Source organism: Nycticebus coucang, chromosome 6 (genome assembly GCF_027406575.1).
Source record: "Nycticebus coucang isolate mNycCou1 chromosome 6, mNycCou1.pri, whole genome shotgun sequence".
In the NCBI taxonomy this organism is placed as follows: domain Eukaryota; kingdom Metazoa; phylum Chordata; class Mammalia; order Primates; family Lorisidae; genus Nycticebus; species Nycticebus coucang.
The window spans coordinates 32,621,730-32,646,018 of NC_069785.1; the positions used below are offsets into that span (position 1 = coordinate 32,621,730).

Here is a 24,289-nt window from a genome sequence, read left to right on the forward strand (position 1 = left end):
AGCCGGGGTGGGGGGGCGGTAAAAAGGAAAAAAAATAAATAAAAAAATAAGGAACTCGGTAGATTGTGTGGCTAGAGAGGTCGGAGGGAAGTGGCTGTAGAAGTCGGGCGTACCCGGAATCCAGAGGAATCGGGACCATGACTTATGCTTATCTCTTCAAGTACATCATCATCGGAGACACAGGTAATCTGCGGTGGACCGCCTTCAAGGCTGGGGCAGGGAGCCGAAGCTCCCAAATCGGGTCGCGGGGGCGGGGCTCGCTTAGTGGGCTGGGCGAGACGAGCGGGCGGGGGCGGGGCGGGACGGGGCAGCCGAAGGCGGGGCTCGGGGTTCAGGTTTCCTATCTCACTTCTCGGCTTTCCCTGTCCCGGACCCCCAGACGAGAGAGGTGTTCCGGCCGCGTCATTCCTAGAGCGCGCGTTCTCCTCTTTCAGGTGTGGGGAAGTCATGTCTCCTCCTGCAGTTCACAGACAAGCGGTTCCAGCCCGTCCACGACCTCACAATAGGTAGGTGCGTCTACCTGTTCCAGAGCAGTAAGTAATAAAACTTGACCAGCTAAATTGCTGAAGTGGAAAGTTAACAGCCTTTAGTGTTCGAAGCAAAAAGTTACCCCTTGCAATTTTAAACTCTTCCAAAGTTAATTTAACGAAATGACTAATCAAACCTTGTTAAAGGGGAGTAATTTAATGAAGAGTAAATAATTAAAAGGGAACTTTAGAGATGAGTGTGAGGTATGGATTAGTAGCCATAGGATTTTTTTCAAATGCAGTCGTTCATGTAAAATATTAGGAAAGCATAACTGCTTATTCAAAAACTATTCTTGGCAGTAAGTTAGGACCGACCTCATATGTTTTTTAATGTAAACCCGGATTTTTTTTTTTTTTTAATGTTGGAGAAGAAGAAAGAATTGAAGGGTTATCCTAGACTTAGAATTAAGTCAGATAAAACTGGCCGGACACAGTGGCTCACGCTTATAATCCTAGCACTCTGGGAAGCCAAGGCAGGTGGATTGCCTGAGCTCACGGGTTCGAGACCAGCCTGAGCAAGACCCCGCCCCTAAAAATAGCCTGGCGTAGTGGCAGGCGCCTGTATTCCCAGCTACTTGGGAGGCTGAGGCAAGAGAATGGCCTAAGTCCATGAGTTTGAGGTTGCTGTGAGCTAAGATGTCAGGGCATTCTGCCCTGGGGCAACTGAGTGAGGCTCTGTCTCAAAAAAAAAAAAAGAAAAAGAAAAGAAAAACTTTTCCTTTTAAAGAAAAGAGTATAATAGAGTTTCAAAAACACACTGGTGATCCTGGGAAGTATTAACACCTCTCACACATTTTTTGGTAAGGTATGGTTTGCGGGGGCTTTAACACCCTTCTCTCCATAATCTCTGTAACTCCAGCCCAAATCAACAATCTAAAAAACTAATTTTCTTGCCATACAGATGCAGCTTCTAAAACAAAACCCTAGCTCCCCGTTTTTACCATATTACTACTTACAAGTCCCACCTGCATAGAAATCAAGCTACCACTACTCCCAGTTTTATCCAGAGCCAAATAATTGATGGAGTTAGAAAAGGATTACGGTAGTATCAATCAGAAAATATTTTTGTTTTCTTGTATATCAACAAAACAGGGGCAAACAGAAAATAATCTTTAAAAGTGATATTTTAAAAATTGATATTAAGTGATTATTACACTGTGATGGGGCTAATAGTACACTGTTTAAGAAGGCAACATTTTGCCTATCCTTAAGTATTTTACAGTCTTCTAAGGAAGGAAGTAGGGCTAGGGACAGATACTGACAAGTAAATTTCAATTGCAGACGGGGTGGTGAGACTACCATCAGTGAAGTCTGAAAATTGAAGAATTGGGAGTCAGCCTGGCAAAGAGGTTGTAGAGACAAGGGAGAAATGATAACAGCAAGAGGGACAGGCTAGGGATCCAAAGGCTCAGGAATGGCAGAAATGATGCTACATTTGGAAACCTGAGTAATTTAATGTGGCCTGGAGTGTGGAGTTTGAAGTGGAGAGTAGCAAGAAATAAATCTATGGTACCAGATTTTTAAATACTCCAGGATAACAGGGAACAAATAAGTTTCAAGGAGTGAAATGATCAATTAGGTTTTCCCCAGAGTCTAGTAGAGCCTGTGTTTCTTTCTGAGTTCAGTCCTCTGTAGTATGACAAACAAGGCAGGCTGATAGAAAAAAATGTGCAAAATGTTGGGGCGGCGCCTGTGGCTCAGTCAGTAGGGCGCCGGCCCCATATACCGAGGGTGGTGGGTTCAAACCCGGCCCCGGCCAAACTGCAACCAAAAACTAGCCGGGCGTTGTGGCAGGCGCCTGTAGTCCCAGCTACTCGGGAGGCTGAGGCAAGAGAATCACTTAAGCCCAGGAGTTGGAGGTTGCTGTGAGCTGTGTGAGGCCACAGCACTCTACCGAGGGCCATAAAGTGAGACTCTGTCTCTACAAAAAAAAAAAAAAAAAAAAATGTGCAAAATGTTAAGGGTCTTTGAATATATAACTAGAGGAAATTGCATAAAAGGAGACAAAAATTTAATTCTTAAATACTGAAATACCATTTCTAATTGTCCAGAAAGAAAAAAAAAAATTAGTTTCTTTTTTCAATAGCTACCACTCGATTCTTGATGAAGCAATTGGAATAGTAAGAAGCAGTTTTTATATTTTTCTCGAACTCCTGATCTCAAGCCGTCCTCCCACTTCAGCATCCCAAAGTACAAGGATTATAGGTGTGAGCCACCATGCCTAGCCCAAGTTTTGGTGTCTTTTTTATTGACTGCAGCACCTTAGAGTTGAGATGTTCCAGATATATTATACATAAGTGGGTAGGGCCACTAAATAGGTGCATATCAGCCTTTAACATAGATTTGGGCTCTTTCTTACTTAGAACTCTTGAGTTCTCATGTTATATGCAAAGTATTATATAAACATAGGACAAATTGACAGACTTATGCTCAAGTATTTTTAATGTAAGTAGTTCTTAAATTTTCCACACTGACATTATCTTGAGAGAAGATGAATTGCCAGGTAAACCAAAAACTTTACTCAGAATGCCAGTTTCCATATCCTGTAGGTAGACTATTTTCCAGTGAACTCTGGGAAAATGTATTGTTCTTGAGAAATTATTTCTTAGATAGGCTCTTAAATAAAAAATTCCAGAATGGTAAAAAAACTAAATATTTTTTCAAACCAGAGGCCAGAAAGTGACTGCATAGATGTCAGGAGGCATTTTCAAAAATTTTCAGAAGTTTTTTTAAAAAGTTACAAAATCAAATGTTACCTAATCAAATTTAAGCATTAACTAATGTTGCTAAAAATTTATTTGCCTTTTTTATTTGACTTCTTAAATAGTTTTATTGTCATATCTGCTTTTTGGTTACATTCCTGAAGTCATTATCACTTAGAACATAATTTTTTTTCAAGAACAAGTGTCTTAAAGGAACACAAAATTAATTGCAGCAAATAGCAGTAATGGGATTAGTGGCACTGAGTCCAAAGGATGTGTTATAACTCATTTAGGGATAGCACAAACCTTTCACTGGACATGGCTGTTGTTCATGAGAATCACATTCTTTCTCTTGCTTTTCACTGACAGGTGTGGAGTTTGGAGCACGTATGGTCAACATTGATGGGAAACAAATCAAACTGCAAATCTGGGATACGGTGAGAGAGGACAAATAGTCCCTGACCAAGACCCAAATATAACAATCAAGGCTGATGGTGGGGGGAAAGGGCTGTGAGGTTGGGACTAAGGGTGAAGATGAAATAGAAGAGTGAAATCAAAGAAATGGGGAAAATTTTGATCCCATTTGTTGACAGTTACAAATTCTGAGTGCCAGGATGTTTTTATTTTTGTTTTACGTGATCCAAGTAATAGTTTATTTTAGTGAGAATAAAATCAAACAATATAAGTTTATAGAGTCAAAAGTGAATGTCTGCTTTAGACACATAAACTTCTCCCTCCCAGTCTTGGTTGCTTCTCGGCCTGAGGAATTCACTATTAATGAATCAATGTGTATGCTTTCAGACTTTTTCTGTATATTTAAGTACATGAATATAAACACAAATATATGGTAGTGATTTTACATTTATAAGTGTTTGCATGAATTGAGTTGTGACAAGTAGACGTAGCTGTGTGACTTAGATTTTTAATTAAAAATATCTGTTTTAGAGGCTCAGTGCCTGTGGCACAGTGGTTACGATGCCAGCCACATATACTGAGGGTGGCAGGTTTGAACCCAGCCCAGGCCAGCTAAAATAATCTGCTTTAGAGGCTTTTCCTTATTAGTACATATAGATCTACCTCATGCCTTTTAACCACTGCATAGTCATAGAATATCTGTAACATAATTTAACTATCTTTCCAATGATGGAAATTTGGATTACAAGCAGTTTTTCATTATTGCAAAGTTTTATTGAACATTTATTCTTATTTACTAGTTTTTTATGAAAATATTTTAAGAATTTCTGTGGAATACCTGCCAAGAAGTAGAAATTCTGGGTTAAAGGTTATGCATATTTTAAAATTTCATAAATGTACTTCTAAAAAAATTTAGCTTGCTGTAATTTTGCTTCATCTAGATAAATTGTTTTCATGTGCAGTTTGATTTCTTTTGTGTAAGGAAATAATAATCTCTATTCTAGTAAAAGGGAGTTAGCAAAGTTAACTAATATTCAGCTAAAATCTCTTCCTGTTTTTTGGCTGGGCGCCTGTAGCACAGTGGTTACAGAGCCAGCCATATACACGGAGGCTAGCAGGTTTGAACCCAGCCCAGGCCAGCTAAATAACAGTGACAACTGCTACAAAAAATAGCCTGGTGTTATGGTGAGCACCTGTAGTCCCAGCTACTTGGGAGGCTGGGTAAAGACGCCACAGCTCTCTACTGAGGGCAACATAGTGAGACTCTGTCTCAAAAAAAAAAAAAAAAAAAAATCTCTTCCTGTTTTTGTTATTCTATTTCTTCTCATAAATCAGCTAAAGCTATTATATTTACAAGCAGTGCACAAGTTATTTTTCTTTTTTCTCCCTTTTGCTGCTGCCTTCCTCCCTCTCCCCTAACTACACACAGGTGTGCGTCTTAAAGGTAGTTATTTGCTGCTTTAGGGCCTTATTAGAGCCCTTTTCTGGTAGTCTCCAAAGTTGTTACCACTTTTGGATACACTGATTAATTAGGTGCTTTTAACTAGAATGATGTTCTCTTGTAAATGTGTTGCATACTCATGCATCCAAAAATCTTTTGCCTGGGGGGTGGGGTGGGGAGAAAAAAATAAATAAATCTTTTGCCCTACTGACAAGATTTTTCATCTCAACATATCGAGCCACCCTAATTATAGGAACGTGAGTCACTTCACATTTCTAATAGTGATAACGCTAGGTAGATACCTCTAAAATTTCCAAACTTGCTTCCTTTGGCCTGTCTTTGTTTTTAGTCTTTTTTCCCCCAATAAAGACTAAGAAATTTTACTCTTTATCTGTTGCAAAGACTAAGTCCATTTTTTTGTTTTTGTTTTTTGACGAAGTCTCACTATGTCGCCCTCAGTAGAGTACCATGGTGTCACAGTTCACAGCAACCGCCAACTCTTGGGCTTAAGCGATTCTCTTGCCTCAGCCTCCCAAGTAGCTGGGACTATAGGCGCCTGCCACAATACCCAGCTATTTTTTGGTTGTAGTTGTCATTGTTGTTTGGCAGGCCCTGGCTGGGTTCAAACCCGCCAGCTCTGGTGTATGTGGCTGGCGCCTTAGCCACTGAGCTACAGGCGCCGAGCCTGTTCTGTCATAATTAATACAAGTAGACATTGCAACTCACCTTTTATTATCCCTTGATTTTTATATTTCCTATAAAGGGAGATTTGACCCCCTAAAGAGACCACAGGATAAATTCTGAGGAGGTGACAAAGAATGAAGCCTGTAGGTGTCAAGACTGGTATAAACTAGATTCTGACTCTTTAATTTAAATCTCTATCATTTCCAAAAATGGATGTTTCAATACCAGGAAAAGGATCCCACTAAATGCCAGTTAGTGGTATGGTTATGGCCATGTGTTGGCTTGCTTGCTTGCTGTTCTTGCCTCCTTCCCTTCTCTACCCTCCTCTGTCCCTCCCTCCCCCTCTGCCTGCCTTCCTTCCTTCCTTCCCTTGTGAGATATGGTTGATCATGAAGTTAGAAAGTTGAGAGCTGGGCGGTGCCTGTGGCTCAGTGGGTAGGGCACTGGCTCCATATACCAAGGGTGGTGGGTTCGATCCCGGCCCTGGCCAGCTAAAACAGCAGTGGCAACTGCAACAAAAATAGCCGGGTGTTGTGGCAGGCGCCTGTAGTCCCAGCTACTTGGGAGGCTGAGGCAAGAGAATCGCGTAAGCTCAAGAGTTGGAGGTTGCTGTGAGCTGTGACTCTGTTTCCAAAAAAAAGAAAGTAAGTTGAGAGCTACTACGGTGTGAATAGGATCCTTAAGAACTACATGGCTGTCCAACTATCCTAGTTCTTTTTCTGGTCCCTTTTAGAAATTGTTTTGATATTAATCTTCGCTGAATCACAAAAAGAAACTGGTTTCAGAATACTGTAACTGTGGTTTTCTACTTATTTTGAGATTTTAAGAGATTCATACCTACTATAATGTAGTGTGTCTTGTTTAGGTCAGGCTGATCCTTTCTCTCTTGTCAGCCCTGATTTCCTACCTATTGTTTACACACCTTATCTTCTCACTTTGTTAACCCATTTCCTCACTCTCAAAACCATTCTACCAGAAAATGTTTAGGGATATCAGCATGGGTATTTTAAAGAGTTCAAGTTATCCAAAGTTTTTTGTTGTAGCTGTTCTGGTATTGGTAAGGATTTAAAGAACCTTGTTACTTTTTATCTTGTATGTATATGTGTGTGTATGTACATATTCCCAAATAACCATGCTAATGGAGCGGGATTTTACTGTGGCTAATATATTGATTAAAAATCTCAAATTAATTTGTATTTTACTTTAGAATGCATTTAAAATTTTTTTTAACCTTAATAAGTCCTTCATTGGCAAGAATGCACTTTGAATCTTAGGAAAAGAGAGTATCTGGCTTTGTAGGAGCTAATACTTCAAACTCTATCTTGAGAGTATAATATGATGCTTCCACTTGAGAGAAATTAGCTATTAATTTTCTTTTTTTTTTTTTGGCTTGAATATTTATTATTTTTATGTACAGAAAACTCAACAGTGTACGTTTAGCCCAGTTTAGTGGCAAGTTCTGTAGCCTTTGCCTTTTCCAGCTTGGCAATGCGAGCCACTGACTTTGGACCCAGGACGTTGCCTCCCCAGTGACGGCGGATCTCATCGTATCTGACATTGTAATTGGTCCTGATGGCTTCCACCAGCTTAGCTAGAGCTCCTTTGTCTTCCGAGTTAACCTGCGTGAAGGCCACAGTGGTGCAGGTCTTCCTATGGACCAGACGCCCCAGCCTGGCCTTCCCCTTGATAATGCAGTAAGGGACCCCCATCTTCCAACATAGGGCAGGCAGGAAGATAACCAACTCAGTGGGATCCACATCATGTGCAATCACCACCAGCTGAGCCTTCTTGTTCTCCACCAACTGGTGACAGTGTTAACTCCTGCTCTAAGGACAGGTGGTCTCTTAGTGGAGACATCTCCTTTGCCTGCAGCTTTCTTCTCAGCCCGGGCCAACAGTCGCTGCTGCTTCTCTTGCTTTGTCTCTGGTCTGTACTTCTGGGCCAGCTTAAGCAGCTGAGTAGCTGTTTGGCAGTCCAAGGCCTGGGTGAACTGATTAATGGCAGGAGGCACTTTCAGCCACTTGTAGAGGATGGCTCTTTAGCGCTGCAACCGGATGTAGCAGGACCATTTGACAAACCGGGTGAAGTCCCTCTTGGGCTGGATGTCCTGTCCAATGCTGAAGTTCTTCAGCCTTTTCTCAAACAGAGGATTCACTACCTTCTTGGCCTCCTGCTTCTTCCCCACGGCGGGGGCCGGGGCCACCTTCTTCCCCTTGGCCTTCTTCCCCTTGGCCTTCTTCCCTTTCGGCATCTTGAACCGCTGGAGCAGAGAGAAAGGATAGGGAATTGTGGGTAATATGTAGGAGGCCTCGGAGATCGCGAGGAGCTGTTAATTTTCTTTTTTTTTTTTTTTTTGTAGAGACAGAGTCTCACTGTACCGCCCTTGGGCAGAGTGCCATGACACCACACGGCTCACAGCAACCTCCAACTCTTGGGCCTACGCGATTCTCCTGCCTCAGCCTCCCAGGCAGCTGGGACTACAGGCACCCGCCACAACGCCCGGCTATTTTTTTGTTGCAGTTTGGCCGGGGCTGGGTCTGAACCCGCCACCCTCGGCATATGGGGCCGGCGCCCTACTCAGTGAGCCACAGGCGCCGCCCGGAGCTGTTAATTTTCTTATCAAACCTTCACCTTAGTTTTTTGCTGCTTCAGATTTTACTGGGTATAGACTAGGATATCTAAGGATAACTAAGGATATCTAAGACTGATACATACCAGACGATGTTAAACCACTGACTCTTTCTAGCTCACACATTTTGTTTATTTCATTGAACTGGACTGGAATAAACAAATAGAGTGATTTTGATTTGATTTTTAAAGGTTTTCTTTTTTTCTTGTTTTTGGAGACAGAGTCTCACTCAGTCGCCCTGGAGTAGAATGCCACATCATAGCTCACAGCAACCTCAAACTGTTGGGCTCAAGTGATTCTCTTGCCTCAGTCTTGAGTAGCCGGAACTATAGGCACCTGCCACAATGCCCATCTATTCTTTAGGGTCTAGCTCTTAAAAGGTTTTCTGATGACTTATGGAAAGTATTTTCACCTGCTAAAGTTAAATGCTGCCATATAATTCAACCATCTTGTGAGCTTCCTAAAAACTTTTCCCTTTTAGTTTCTGGTAAGCTATGCAGGGGCTTTCAGTTATAGCAGAAGAGGAGAAAAAATAAGAGGTAAAAGGAAAATAGGACCCAAGTTACGTAAGACACGGAATTATTTGGAAGTAAATGTAAAACTTTAAGTGAGCTCTTAGAGGGGAAAAAGTATTTTTTAAATCTTAAAATGTTATTAGTATTACTGATAGGGACTTTAGAATTATTTATATTTTTAAAATTATTTCATTTCATTTGGTTAATTTTTTCTCTTTTTGAGACAGCATCTCCTTCTGTCACCCTAGTTAGTGTGCAGTGGTGGCCTTATAGCTCATGACCACCTCAAACTCCTAGGCTCAAGCCATCCTCTTGCCTCAGCCTCCTGAGTAGCTGGGACTACCTTTGCAATTCACCACACCCAGCTAATTTTTCTACTTTTTGTGGAGGTGATGCTTGCTCTTGCTCAGGCTGGTCTGCAGTGCCTGACCTCAAGTGATCCTCCTGCCTTGGCCTTCCAGAGTACTAAGATTACAGGCATAAGCCACTGGGCCCAGCCTTATTTTTATTATATTTCTAGAGACAGGATCTTGCTTTGTTGCTCAAACTGGCGTGCAGTGGCACAGTCACAGTTCACCGAATACTTGAACTCTTGGGCCCAAGTGATCCTTCTGCCTTAGCCTTCTGAGTAGCTGGAACTACAGGCATACACTACTACTCCCTACTATTTTCCTTTTTTGTAGATAAGGGTTTTCGCTGCATTGCTCAGCCTGGTCCAAAACTCCTGACCTCAAGCAATCCTCCTGCCTTGGTCTCCTGAAGTGCAGGCATTACAGGCATGAGCTACTATACTCTACTGTTTCTAGAGTCTAATGTTCTAACAGCAAGACAACTCACTAAAACATTTGTATGATTTTTTTTTTTTTTTTTTGAGACAGAGTATCACTATGTCGCCCTTGGTAGAGTGCCGCAGCATCACAGCTCACAGCAACCTCAAACCCTTGGGCTTAAGCAATTCTCTTGCCTCAGCCTCCCAAATAGCTGAGACTACAGGCACCTGCCATGATGCCTGGCTATTTTTTGGTTGCAGTTGTCGTTGTTTAGCTGGCCTGAGCCGGGCTTGAACCCACCAGCCTCGGTGTATGTGGCTGGCGTTCTACTCTCTGAGCTACGGGCACCGAGCCCATTTGTATGATTTTTGTAGAAAGAGATTCTTGTGTTGTTGGAAACGTAACCTTAGAGTTAGTGTACTGGAACTCTTGTCTCGTGTTTAAACCCTGATTTAAGATGGTCATGGTGATGTGTGCCTGTAGTTCCAACAACTCAAGAGGCCGAGGCAGGGGGATTATGTGAGCCCTGTATGTCAAGGCTGTAGTGAGCTATGATCATAGCCTATCCTCCAGTCTGACAGAATAAGCCCCCATTGGCTAAGAGAACAAACTTTTGTGCTAGGAAGTATAAAGATCCTAAGTTTAAGTTGCAGCTCCAGCAATTACAAGCTTTATGATTTTTATCCGGTTACAAAACTTGTCCCTTATTTTCCCCATTTTTAAAAGGGAATAATAGTATCTGCCTCAGGGCTGCTAAGAGAATTACATGAGATAATGAATGTAACTGTCTCTTATACTTTACTCCTGATACATAGCATGCGCCAAAAAAATAGTTAATGTTATTCAATGTTGTTGGTATCATCACTGTTATTGGTGTTATACTGTGAGAAAACCATTTCATTTATCTTTCTATGTCCTCAGTCAGTTCTCCTATCTATAAAGTATGAACAGTAGTCTTACTTCCCAACTTTTATGTAGGGATATGAAAATAAGTGATTTCATGAATGTGAAAACTTTCCTAATAGGATAGATTCAATGTACAAGGTATTCATACTATTATTTGAAAAATGCTTTGCTTTACATAAACCAACCAACCAAAACACAAAAAACAATTCTATTAGGAAATCAAAAGCATCCAGTACAGAGAGGCAATATTATTGCTCAGTTACAAATAAAAAGATATCTTGGCCCATTTGAAAATGATATCAGAGTGTGAACAGTTTTCTTTTTTTTTAGCAAAACTTTATCTTGGGCCTTGGGCTTCTTTCCCTTTTCCTTATTCCTATTTTCCATGACAGGATCCCACCAAGGGACATCTAGGTAGTCCTGCCATTATCAGTGGAACACTAAAGGTCAGTTAGCATATGCTCAGTTTAAGTGCTTCTATCTAATTTTCTACATTGATCCATCGGAACAAAACTTCTATTAGATAGGGTATTGTCATTTTAAGATAATTTTCCTTTTTTCAGATAAACAGGAACAGAAAGATTAATGTTACGTATTAAAACATATTTGGGATTGAAAATACAACATACCCCAAGTTTCTAGTCCAACTGCCAGTTGTTCTTTCATAGGGGACATTGGGCAATGTATGAGAATATCTTTGATCATTCTGACTGTGGGGTGCAACTGGCATTTGGTGACTAGGAGCCAGGGATGCTGATCATCAGTAATTTGATGGACCATCTCGTAGGAAGAATAAGTGACCTGTCTAAAATATCAATTGCACTCCCATTCAAAAATACTGTTATCCCATCTGGGCTTCTCCTTGGGCACATGTGTTTTCTTTACCTAATTTTCTTTTCTCAGTATAAAATTAAGTCTTTTGTATTAGGATGGCATGTGATAAAATCAGTTCTCTGGAAATAACCTAGTTTTGTTGGGATTTTTTGTTGCCATGTTGGTGGGAAAGGCTGGGCAAGAATCCTTCCGTTCTATCACCCGTTCCTACTACAGGGGAGCAGCTGGAGCATTGCTGGTGTACGACATTACAAGGTGAGCCAGATCTCTGTGCATGGGAGGGAGACTCTTCCCTATACTGTCTAAAGCTTTTTTTGTTTCTATCATTGTGTTAAGGATGCTAACTAAGAATGACCTAATATTTCCTTTACACACATAGCTTTCCCTCTTTTCCCATGTATTTGGCATTGTTGTAGTATTTTGAAATGGGCCTCTGACCCACTTTCTAAATTTTTCTGCTGTAGGCGTGAAACTTTCAACCACCTGACCTCATGGTTAGAGGATGCCCGGCAGCACTCTAGTTCCAACATGGTTATCATGCTGATTGGTAATAAGAGGTAAAATTTTATCTGTGTGAATAATAGTTAAGAGGAGTCATTTGGGTCCTCTGTGAACACTGAGTTTCTTGATCTTCAAACTTTCTCAATTGTCCTCTTAGTGTCTCAGTAAAACAATTTTTTGATTGGGATAAAATATATGTAACATAAAATTTACCAAATTGACTGTTGTTAAGTATACAGTTCGGTGGCCTTAAATATTTTCATAAGTATGTTCTGCAACCATTGCCAGCATTCATCTCTAGAACTTTTTCATCTTCTCAAACTCTGTACCCATTCAACACTAACTCCCCATCTTCTTCCCGTCCACTGGCAAATATCATTCCACTTTCTTTCTCTATGAATTTGACTACTGTAAGTGGAATCATAACACTATTTGTGCGTTTATGATTGGCTTATTTCACTTAGCATGGTGTCTTCGAGGTTTATCCATATTGTAGCATGTGTCAGAATCTCTTTCCTTTTAAAGGATGGATATGTATGCATATTCCACAGTTTGTTTACCCATCTAGCCAGGGATCCATAGCGTGCTGCCACCTTTTGGTTGTTGTGAATAAGGCTGCTCTGACATGGATCTCTGTTCAAGTCCCGGCTTTGAATTCTTTTTTTTTTTTTTTTTTTTATTAAATCATAGCTGTGTACATCTATATAATCATGGGGCATCATTCACTAGCTTCACAGACCGTTTACCGAGTTTCACATATACCCTTGTAAGATGCACCGCTGGTAATCCCACCAATCCCCTTTCCTCTACCCACCTCCCCCAAAACCCTCACTTTGAATTCTTTTGGGTATATGCCCAGAAGTGGGATTGCGAGATCATATGGTAATTCTGTGTTTAATTTTTTGAGGAACTGGATACCATTTTCCATAGCAATTGCACCATTTTACATTCTTTCCAGCAATGCATAAGGCTTCTGGTTTTTCCACGTCACTGCGTGCTATTCTCAGTAAATTTTTCTTGGCACACATAGGCCAAAAGAAATATTTATTATTAATTTTTTTTTTTTTTTTTTGAGACAGAGACTCAAGTTGTCATCCTGGGTAGAGTGCTGTGGTGTCACAGCTCACAACAACCTCAAACTCTTGGGGTTAAGTGATTCTCTTGCCTCAGCCTCCCAATAGCTGGGACTACAGGCGTCCACTACAACGCCTGGCTATATTTTGGCTGTAGTTGTCATTGTTTGGCAGGCCCAGGCTGGATTTGAACCCACCAGCTCCGGTGTATATGGTTGGTGTCCTAGCTGCTGAGCTACAGGCGCTAAGCCTAAATAATAAATTTTAAACATAGGTATTTTTTATGATAACTTAGCAACTGTTTGAAAAATCAAAAGCGTAAATTAAAAGAAAAAATACTTTTATTGCATTCTTAAATAGCCATAATTAATGACTGATGACCCGTGTATGTCTGTCGGGCACCACATAGCTTCTCAAAGTTTGGAATCAAGATTGGACCATTACCACTCTCATTTCCTGTTCCATATTGATTTTTGTGCATTACTTCTTTTTAATCACAATAACCATGAAAAACTCCGGTTCATACAGATACGGAGATATTGATCAGAATCTGTTGTGATCTGATGTTGGTACCTTAAACTTAAATTTGTAATTCATGTGATATTATAATTTTGAGTGTTACTATGTTTCCCTCAAAAATTTAAAGTATCTCCTGACACCCTTGTTAGTATATAGGCATGCCCAGGGTGCACTGTTTGAGAACTGAACACAGACTAATTGTATTTATTTACTGGTTCAACTGATTTATTGAAAACCTACATACTAGACACTGTGCAAGGTGAAAAGAAAAAGTCATTTATGCCCTTGCTTTCATGGAGCTTACAGTCCAGCTGGGCTATGATGGTAAATATAATTTTTTTCTTCTTTTTTTTGGACACAGAGTCTTGCTTTATAGCCTAGGCTGAAGGACAGTGGCATGATCAGAGCTCACTGTAACAATGAACTCCTTGGCTCAAAGCAATCCTCCCACCTCAGCCTCCAGAGTTGCTAGGACTGTAGACATGTGCTGTCAAACCAGCTAATTTTTAAGATGTTTTGTACAGATACAGTCTCACTATGTGGCCCGTTTCAAACTCCTGGCTGCAAGTAATCCTCCCATCTTGGCAGTGCTGGGATTACAGGTGTGAGCCATTGCACCTGGCCATAATAGAGTTAGGTATGTTATCTTCAATCATGCAGCAGCTGTCCTGAATCTGAAGAGTATTTTCCAAAAAGCTACAGAAATCAGCAACCTATTTAAAAGAGGATCATGTAGGATCAACATTCTTTATGGATTAACTGGGAGTCGAAACCATTCTGGGATTCTTTTAGTTGGAACTAGATTTTCCTCTTTCATTTGGATTTTTCTTTAGTTTTCTTCCTAATTAATCTCTTGCAGTGACCTAGAGTCTCGCAGGGATGTGAAGAGAGAAGAAGGAGAGGCCTTTGCTCGGGAGCATGGACTTATATTTATGGAAACTTCAGCCAAAACAGCCTGCAATGTTGAAGAGGTACTATTTGGAAAGAAATGGGGCAAGCTCTTCAGAGATTATCCAGTGTCTTTGTTCATTTATTTAGAACTCTCTTCTCTTATAAGTCATGGGTAAAGAAAGGATGTTTTTAGTCATACATAGTAACAGAATGTCTCCTTTTGAGGAAATAATGTCATTTTCTTTTACACAGATTCTTAGTTTAATTTTGCTTTGGGTAACATTAATTGGTAAGTGTGGATTACATATCACTGCAACTTATAAATCACTTTAGTTGGAGTGCTGAATGAGTTCTGCTGAAGTTATTCCTAGGCCTGGTGTTGATGATATGTTTAGTAACTGATGGAGAATAGAAGATGTTGTTTTGTTTGTAGAAAGTGCCAACCTAGGAATCCTAGGAACATCTAGGATCAGTACCAGAATGTCATATAATCCTTTTTTTCTTTTTGAAACTACTCTCAATGGTTTTTACAGTGTCATTTGGGGGACAATCTATAATTTTACTACCTCCTAATGGTTCCTAATTCGCCTTGGAAATCCAAATAGGAATACTCACAGTTGCCTTTCTCATTTCTCTACCTAAACTTGATACGATAATATGATTTCTGTCTCCTTCAGGCCTTCATTAACACAGCCAAAGAAATATATAGGAAGATCCAGCAGGGTTTATTTGATGTCCACAATGAGGTAATAAAGGGTGAGGGTGCTGCCAATTAACTTTGATTTGTTCTGAACAGGATTAGAAGCTCCTTAGAATTGAATGCTTATATTCCTCATCATTATACTACTTATAGCTCTGGCAACTCAAACTTTTTTTTTTGAGACAGAGCCTCAAGCTGTTGCCCTTGGTAGAGTGCCGTAGCATCACAGCTCACAGCTCACAGCAATCTCCAACTCCTGGGCTTAAGCAATTCTCTTGCCTCACCCTCCCAAATAGCTGGGACTACAGGCACCTGCCACAGTGCCTGGCTATTTTTTGGTTGTCGTTGTCATTGTTGTTTGGCAGGCCCGGGCTGGATTTGAACCTGCCAACTCTGGTGTATGTGGCTGGCGCCTTAGCCACTTGAGCTACAGGTGTCAAGCCTCAAACTTGTTTTTTTATATAAGTGCACGGAAACCTGTCATCATTTTCTTTTTTCCTCACATCTGAGACCTGGAATGGCTTAGAGATTATTATTTGGTGATCTAAAAGGCTTATACAAAATGGGAGCTTTTCTTTTCAACCTCCTTTTCTTTTCTTTTTTTGCGACAAGAGTTTTAATTCTGTTGCCCTCAGTAGAGTGCCATGGCATTATAGCTTATAGCAACCTTGAATTCTTGGGTTTAAGCAATCTTCTTGACTCAGCCTCCTGAGTAAGTGGGACTACAGGTGCCTGCCACAACGCCCAGCTATTTTTTTTTTTTTTTAGAGACAGAGTCTCACTGTTGCTCAGTCTCACTTGTGCCCACTCTAAACTCAAGTCTATCTGGGGTTTAATCCACATTCTTTTCTCCACATTGCTTTAGTAGAAGTAATTTACATATTGAGAGAGGACATTTCTTATGCTTCTGTTTCTAAGCATGATCAAACCAGAAAAAAAGGAAGCAAAAAGAAAAACCCAGTAATTTGAAAATACAAATTATGCCTTTCATATGATTAAAAAAACTATGAAGTTGAAAAACAAGCAGTGAAATGGAAAAACAATTGTACATGTATGACAAGCAGATTAATAATTTAGTTAGTTATAAACAGAGTCTCTGTTGCCCAGGCTAGAGTACTATGGCAGTATAGCTCACAACTACCTCAAACTCTTGGGCTCAAATGATCCTCTTGCCTTAGCCTCCTGAGTAGCTGGAACTACAAGTGCCCACCACAATGCCTGGCTAGTTTTTCTATTTTTAGTGGAGATCTGGGGTCTGAGTTTTGCTCAAGCTGGTCTGGAACTCCTGAGCTTAAGCAATCCACCTGCTTCTGCCTCCCAGAGTGCTAGGATTATAGGTGTGAGCTACTGCGTCTGGCCCAGATTAATCTTTTAAATTTAGTATCTAAGTAACTGGGACTATAGGTGCCCACCACAACACTATTTTTTTGTTTGACTTACATTTGACTTAAGTCAAACTATTATGTTTGACTTACATAATAAATATATAAAGAGCACTTACAGATGATTAAAGAAAACCACAATGACTCTTAAAAAAATTAAGGGACATGAATAACCTAGTCATATATGTGTACATATATACTGGGGAAAGGAGGATCAGTAATTATACGAAAAGATATTCCGTATCTGGCACGGTGGCTCACACCTGTAATCATAACGCTCAGGGAGACGGGAAGAGTGCCTGAACTCAGGAGCTTGAGATCAGCCTGAGCAAGAGTGAGACAGGGTCTCTATTAAAAATAGAAAAACTAGCCAGATACTGTGGCACGTAGCTACTATAGTCCCAGCTACTCCAGAGGCCGAGGCCAAAAGGATCACTTGAGCTCAAGAGTATGAGGTTGCTGGGAGCTATGACACCTGGCACTCTACCTAGGGCAAGAGAGAGAAACTCTGTCTCAACAAACAAAAAAGAATGAAAATCTGTATAGCTGTTCTGGAAGATAATTTGTCTTTAAAGTATTTAAAATTAAAGAAAGATACCCTTTTACATAGTTATTTTGCATCTTGGGATTTATTTTAGAAAAATAATAGGAAAGAGTCTAATAATTTATAAAGATAATTCAGAAATAACTTACAACCACAAAAAATTTGGAAACCACTTAAATGCCTATAAATAAACACATTGAGAAAATATGTTACAGTCCATGGAGTGGAATGAATATAAAGTCATTAACAATGTTGTTTATAAAAATATGGTCTCATGAGAAGATGTTTACAGCATGCTATTAAAAAAATAAGGTAGATGATACTTATATACAAAATTGTGTACATCTTTTTTGTCAAAAAAGTATAATCAAAGGACTATGACAGAATAGACACAAGAGGTTAATAATGCTTATTTCTAGATGGCAGACTAGATGATCTTTATTCCTTAAAAAATTTTTTTCTCCTTTCTCACATTCATTTTAGTACTGAGTTGGGAACTATTGCTTCTTTTCTTTTACAGGCAAATGGCATCAAGATTGGGCCCCAGCAGTCAATTTCAACATCACTGGGACCCAGTGTCTCTCAGCGGAACTGTCGTGATGTAGGGTCCAACTCTGGCTGCTGCTGAACATCTGGCCTGAACTCCTTTTTTTCTTCCTGGAACAGCTTCAGATCAATAGGCTTAATGAAAGAGGTCTTACTTGCTTTGGCTGACAGCAGCCTCTTTTCAAGGTGTGATGTTTTGCCTTTCCACTTAAAGACCAGGGAAGAATTTGGCCCTTGCTGACCTGTCCTCCTTCAGGGACGTGAACATTCCCTATAGATTAGGGCTCTTCTCATTCTCTTTATTTTAATATTTCTAAAATGTTAGGATCAAAGTTGTCACAGTAGTTCAAAAATAAATAATTTTATAAGCATATACAATCTGCTCCCCACCAAGAATTAGGGTCAAAGACATTCTGCTTGAATACCTGAGATTATTGTGATCTGGCTGGCCTTTAGCTGATAGATCCTTTGCTGAATAATTTCACTGAGTTTTTTTCTTGCCTTTGGGGGTCTATTTGCCACTTTCTAAGAATTTTTACAGAAGGCAGTTCCTTCTGTTTGCTTAAGGATGCTGAGTACTTCTTTACTATCTAATTGCTAGTTTCTATCTCTTAGAGTAACTATAAAACTTCTGAGAGCAGTAGAGTTGGTCCTAGACCTATGGCCACTTACTACCTAAAGAAAAATCTGTTCTCTGTTCATTTTGTTTTAGGTACCAGATCTAATATTGTAGTGTCTTTCATCAGATAGACTTCTACTGTTTCATCATACATACTTCTTAACTAAACCTAGTTAGACTCTCTACTTTAATCAAGCTAATCTGCTTACTGAACATGACACATTTATTCCTATTTCCATATCTTTGCACATGCCCTACTCTTTCACTAAAATTATATTTAAAAGTCCAAAAAAATTTTTCTTTAGGAAGCCTTCAGTGATTGACCTAGGGACTTCTAAGCAATTATTGAAACAGTACCTTTTAGCTTTCATATGTTATATGTATATTTATATGTATATTTATTTATATGTAACTTTGTAAATATGTTTTGTAGTTGTTTTATGTGTGGAATCTGTCTCCTCATATATGTTGTAAACTCCTTAATAACAGAATCCATGTCCTCTTATTTTTACAAACCATTCCCCCACCATTCCTTCACAGTGCCTAGTGCTACTCGTTCTGTGATCATTGAATTTGACTGAAACACTGAAGAACTTAGTTTATTTGGCTTTAGAGGAAACAAAAGGCCTTAAAGTCATCTCTTTGTAATTCTACCTAGCTCTTCCATCTCCTAGCCCTGGGTACTATATTATTCTTTTCCCTCTCCACTCCTACTGTTCCCTGGCTCTTTGCTTCCATTCCATGTAACATTAAGTAAGGCTGCTTGTTACCAAGTGGTCAGATGAGTGGATACTTCTCTAGCCATTCTCCTTTTCGGGGAGTATAATACTATCCTAGCCAAATTTGCCTTTGCTTTGGTCATCACGCAGGCTTCTGGGTCAGTTGATATATCTTTTTTTCTTGATGTCCCATTTTCTTCCACAGCACTGCGGTCCCATGAATTTTTCTAATTGTTTTTTTGTTGGTTGATAAGTTGTTTCTTTATTAAATATATGCATGTATCCAAGCTGTTCATCTTCCATGTGTCATTTCTGATTGTATCCCAAACATTAGTAGTTCTTCTCCTCTTAGGGGATTGTATAAAAGATATGGAAGAAGCCTCCTGTTTAGGATTTGTTTTATACTGGATTTTGACCCAGTAATAGTATTAATAGTTAACACCTCACTACAGTAAGTAGAAAGACATTTAGGGTATGGCTTTGTGGGGGTTTTTTTGTTTTTTTTTTTTTTAATCCTGCCTCATTCCAAAACAGATTTGAGGCTGGTGAATTTGGAATTAGTCTGCTCCCTTACACAGGGACAAAACTAATTATGATTTTGTTGTTTCTGCATAGAAACTTTTTCTTACCATCTAAAAGAATCTTCAGCATTAGAACATTAGTCAAAGACAGCATTCTGCCTGTATCTGCTTTCAGTGTATTAAAAGGTATCATTTTGATATTTTGGGACTTTTTTTTTTTTTTTTTTGTAGAGACAGAGTTTCGCTTTACCGCCCTCGGTAGAGTGCCATGACGACACAGGACTCACAGCAACCTCCCGCTCTTGGGCTTCCGCGATTCTTTTGTCTTAACCTCCCAAGCAGCTGGGACTACAGGCGCCCGTCACAACGCCCGGCTATTTTTTGGTTGCAATTCGCCCTGGGCTGGGTTTGAACCCACCACCCTCGGTATATGGGGCCAGCGTCCTACTTACTGAGCCACAGGCGCCATCTTTGGGACTTATTTTTTAAATCTCAATTCTCACATCCAGTTCTGTTATCCAAACCAACTTACAACCTTCTGTACTTGGGTATTTCACCAATTTTAAGGGAAGCATGAGAAACAAAAATATCTGGGCAAATTCATGACCTGTCTTCTGAATGAAGTGCTCAAGTTCTAAGTGAAGCAGTCATGAAGAATTATAGAAAAGGATGTCACACCCTATGTGAACAAGAGTAGTTATGAGATAATCTGGGTGTTGATTGGTCTTTGGAAGTCATGCTAAAGATTAAATGTAGTTATCAGAAATTATTGCTTCAGGCCAGGTGTGGTGGCTGAGGCCTATAATCCTAACACTCTGGGAGACGTAAGTGGGTGGATTGCCTGAGCAAAAGCGAGAACCTGTCTAAAAATAGCCAGGCAGTTGTGGCGGGCCGGTAGTCCCAGCTACTTAGGAGGCTGAGGCAAGAGAATCGCTTGAGCCCAAGAGTTTGAGGTTGCTGTGAGCCATAACACCATGGAACTCTACAGAGGGTGACAAAGCAAGACTCTGTCTTCAAAAAAAAAAAAACCTCGGATCAGGCACATCTTTTTCCCTTTCCACAATGCCTATAAACTAGTTCCTTTCTAAACCAATTAACTAGAAGGATAATAGCCTCGCGTTCTAGTAACTAGAGATACTATTTGTATATGTATGTTTTTCTGGTAAATCCTAATACTATAAATTAGATATGGCAGCAGTAGCTAAAAGACAACGTGACTAACAGATCTTGTTCAATATACAGGGAAATGTATCTGGCCAAGTCTTATCACTTCTCTGATAAAATAAAAGTCATCATATGACTCCTTAAGGCCTCTGAGCGCCTCTGAGCTCCTATCACGTAAGACCATGCAATTATGTTACTTGCATATTTGAGAAATTCTGGAAGGACTCTCTTCACTCACGTGCTTAAAAAGATTTCTTAAGTAAACTGTAATAGCAGCAGACGTTTAGACGAGGAAATAACAGGGAAACTTTCTCATCGTGTACAAAAGAATTTCACCTACAATGAAATCGTTTCTTTTAAAATTTAAATACAGTTGTTAGATAATTACTCTCTCCAGCCAATGTTTCCAAGGCTGCCCCCTAAAGGTCTTCCTGCTCCTTACATAAAATGCATCCTTCAAGCCTGTATCGTTTGCATTATCTGTAGTTTGGATCTGATGATTAATTTTAGGCCTTTTATAAAATTTTTTAAAATTTGGAATTCTTACTTAAATCCTGTTCTTTCTTTCCAACTTATTCCCCGTGCTCTGTACTGCCAAAGTCAGAACTCTGGAAAATTTCCAGGTGAAGCATGAAGATTAGAAGCATCTAGAATAAATAACTTACGTGATATTCTGAGGAGTGAAGTGTCTAACGGATTATTACTCTGGGAACTTGCAATATTCACTCTCATTCGAGGAATTAATTTTCTTTGATTTAAAATTGCTTCTTAAGTGAGAGTGGCGGTGGTTGCCTCTAACCACACACATTATTGCGGAATTTCTCCTCGGGACCGAAGGACATCTTGACAATATACATACGAGGGAAGTTGGGTCCCGACCTAAATAGTCGGACGGAATGCCGAAAAGGACTTCAAATTCTTTAAGCGCTCTCTGTCCCCGCCCCCAAGGCACCAGCCCGATCCAAGATGGCTTCCCAGAAACAGGTAACTAAGTGTTGTTTTAGTTCAGAGCGCCCCCAACGGCGGGGGTCAAAATAAGATGCTGAGGGCCTGGCTGCCAGTAAACTGAACCGTCAGAGGCGAGCTGCCGCCAGATTTTATTTTCAATCAGGCATATCTGTGGTTGCCTACGTACCCTTCTGAGCCCTAGGGCCTTCCATCCTCAAGAGACTTCCTGGATAGCGCTCACACTACCCCGCTAGAAGAGGCCCGGCTTCAGCTCTGCCATTGGTGAGTGGGGGCGGAGGGGGTGGAGCCTAGGGCGAATGGACTACTAGCAAGCTAGATTGAGGTGAGGGCTGGCCATGCTCCGCCGGAAGGCGCCTTGTTCTCGGAGAGGGTGAGTTGAAACGCTGACTGGAGAGGAAGCACTGTGACTTGATCAGGTAGGCATCCCGCTCACGCCTGCTCCTTATTGGTGGTCTAGTAGTCTTTGCAAAAGCTAAGGTTCTTAGAATTGATTTCAATCATTCCTCCTCCTCCCCTCCCTTCCACCGCCTTTCCTGTTCCCCCACTTGTGAGGGATCAGGTGTTGGGTGATGCTTTGGACTGAACCATTCTCCTTTGTGAGAGGCCGGGGGAGAGAGTGGCTGCCGGGCAGCGGGGTCCCAGCTAAGCCAAGCCGTGAGGAGGCTGCCTGGGTCGCTGAGGAGTTTTTATAGCTTGTCATTGCTTTGCTGGGCGTAGTTAGATTTGAGGCAGCGCCCGTTCTCCTTCCCGCTTCAGAGGAGGGAAAACTCACTTTGGACCCAGAAGTGAGAGGTTAAGATCTTTTACTTCCTTTTTCCCTTTTTCTTTTTGTATTTTAGTAATAAAGGTGGGTAAAAGCAGGGGATGAGCATATGCAGATTGTTACTCATTCTTAGGTGTAATGTCTGTGGGTCTTGTGGGAGTGAAGAACAGGCTGTTGGAGAGTGTTTAGAGATGGTGGAAAGAGAGGAGGTGAAGCCTTGCATCTCCTTGACAGGTGTGCGGAGCTCTCTTCTCTCCCTGGGTTGCATTATGTAAACTATTTATTGGAAAAAGACCCCTCCCCCTCCTCGGGGTGAATGCAGTGTCTTTATTTACCTGTCTTTAGTGTTGCAGGGAATTTCTCCGCAGCTGCTGTGCAAATGCAGCAGCTCCTGCCTTTTAAGGGGCAGTTCTGAGGTGATTAAGGTTTTCACATAAGTATGTAGGGGACCAGTCTTTCCAATGGCTGAGCAAAATGAGCAAGAAGTCGAAGATTCAAAACTCGTTTTTCTTTTCAAGAATACATATGGTAGAACCCTTCCAGTACCATCCAGGGGAGCTGCATTTCGGTGTCTGCTGCATTCTACCATCATCCCACATCCATAGTTGATTTAATGTCCATGTTTTCCTGAATTTGTAGACTCGGAGACTAGGGTATCTTTAGCATCCGCTGAGGTTCCATCTGGTGCAGGGCACATTAGATTTGAACAATGTCCTCTGTTTGTATTTTGGACAATGTCTTCTGCTAATTAGATTGTGTCTTCTGCTTGGGGATTTATTGTATATTGGACACCCAATAGTTTTTTTTGTTTGTTTGTTTGTTTGCAGTTTTTCCCCGGGGCTGGGTTTGAACCTGCCATGTCCGGCACATGGGACCGGCACCCCACTCCTTTGAGCCACAGGCACCGCCAAGGACACCCAATAGTATTTTTTGTTTGTTTGTTTGTTTTTGGAGACTCACTTTGTTTCCCTGGGTAGAGTGTGGTGGCATCAACATATCTCACAGCAACCTCAAGCACTTGGACTTGAGCAATCCTCTAGCCTCAGCCTCCTGAGTATCTGGGACTATGGGCACCAGCCACAACCTCAGCTAGTTTTTCTATTTTTAGTAGAGATTGGGTTTTGCTCTTGCTCAGGCTGGGCTCAAACTCCTGAGCTCACGCAATCCACCTGCCAAGAGTGCTAGGATTACAGTCGTGAGCCACCATGCCCCTCTACCTAATAGGTTTCAAAACTAATATGGTCAACCTTCTAGGGCCAGAGTGGGAGACTTCTTATTTCAAATATTTTGGAATTATCTCAACTCTTAATGAGAGTCATTAAAGAAAAACAATCGCGTCCATTTAAGAAGACTTTCTGTTGCAAGAGTGGCATGCTAATGGGTCTGCAAGGCAAGGTTGAGGACACTGGCCCTAGAGAGGGTAGGTGTGTATAAATAGGCAGGCTTGAGAGAAGGTTTAAAATCAAAATACCAAAGGAGTAATTGGGATAAGAGATTAAAGAGGATATATCGCATTTGAACAGTTCTCACCTTCCATATGTTTGATCTTTCCTGTACATCTGGTCTTTTGATTTCATTATCAGTTTTCAAGTTAACAAAATCCATTTAGATGTGGCTAGAAAACGTATCTGCTGTGCTGCTTGTCAATCAGTAGGAAACACAGATCTTATATTTCCTGGAACACTCTTCTCTATGGCACCCCTCAGTGATGGGGAGGAGAAATCTCGGCATTGTGGTACCTACCACTGTAGAGTAAAAAGAAGATATTGCCATTTTATATGAAAGGCCAAGTTTCTTTTCTTTTTTTTTTTTGAGACAGAGCCTCAAGCTGTTGCCCTGGGTAGAGTGCTGTGGCATCAAAGCTCACAGCAACCTCCAACTCCTGGGCTTAAGCGATTCTCCTGCCTCCGCCCCCCAAGTAGCTGGGTCTACAGGCGCCCGCCACAATGCCCGGCT

At 40.8% G+C, this 24,289-nt stretch overlaps 2 protein-coding genes and 1 pseudogene across 6 annotated transcripts in view; 2 read left to right on the plus strand and 1 right to left on the minus strand.

Moving 5' to 3' along the window:
• Positions 1 to 46: 46 nt before the first annotated feature.
• RAB2B (RAB2B, member RAS oncogene family) lies at positions 47 to 19,566 on the plus strand. The gene is made up of 8 exons (XM_053595074.1): positions 47 to 183; positions 435 to 506; positions 3,599 to 3,666; positions 11,595 to 11,677; positions 11,887 to 11,979; positions 14,375 to 14,486; positions 15,084 to 15,152; positions 17,553 to 19,566. Exons 1-8 carry the CDS (start codon positions 138 to 140, stop codon positions 17,658 to 17,660), a joined length of 651 nt encoding a protein of 216 aa, XP_053451049.1. The 5' UTR covers positions 47 to 137; the 3' UTR covers positions 17,661 to 19,566.
• On the minus strand, positions 7,159 to 8,028 carry LOC128588330 (60S ribosomal protein L7a-like; annotated as a pseudogene). The gene has a single exon (XR_008380751.1). The product of XR_008380751.1 is annotated as a 60S ribosomal protein L7a-like (transcript).
• A 2,347-nt stretch (positions 19,567 to 21,913) lies between the features above and the next one.
• The window catches only part of CHD8 (chromodomain helicase DNA binding protein 8), a 65,217-nt gene continuing 62,841 nt past the window's right edge, over positions 21,914 to 24,289 (plus strand). For 3 of the 4 annotated variants that reach the window (XM_053595075.1, XM_053595082.1, XM_053595081.1), the window contains exon 1: positions 21,915 to 21,986. The gene's annotated coding sequence lies outside the window, so the exon portion shown is untranslated. Of the gene's footprint in view, positions 21,987 to 24,289 lie in introns of all 4 variants that reach the window. The other variant, XM_053595077.1, reaches the window with a different exon arrangement.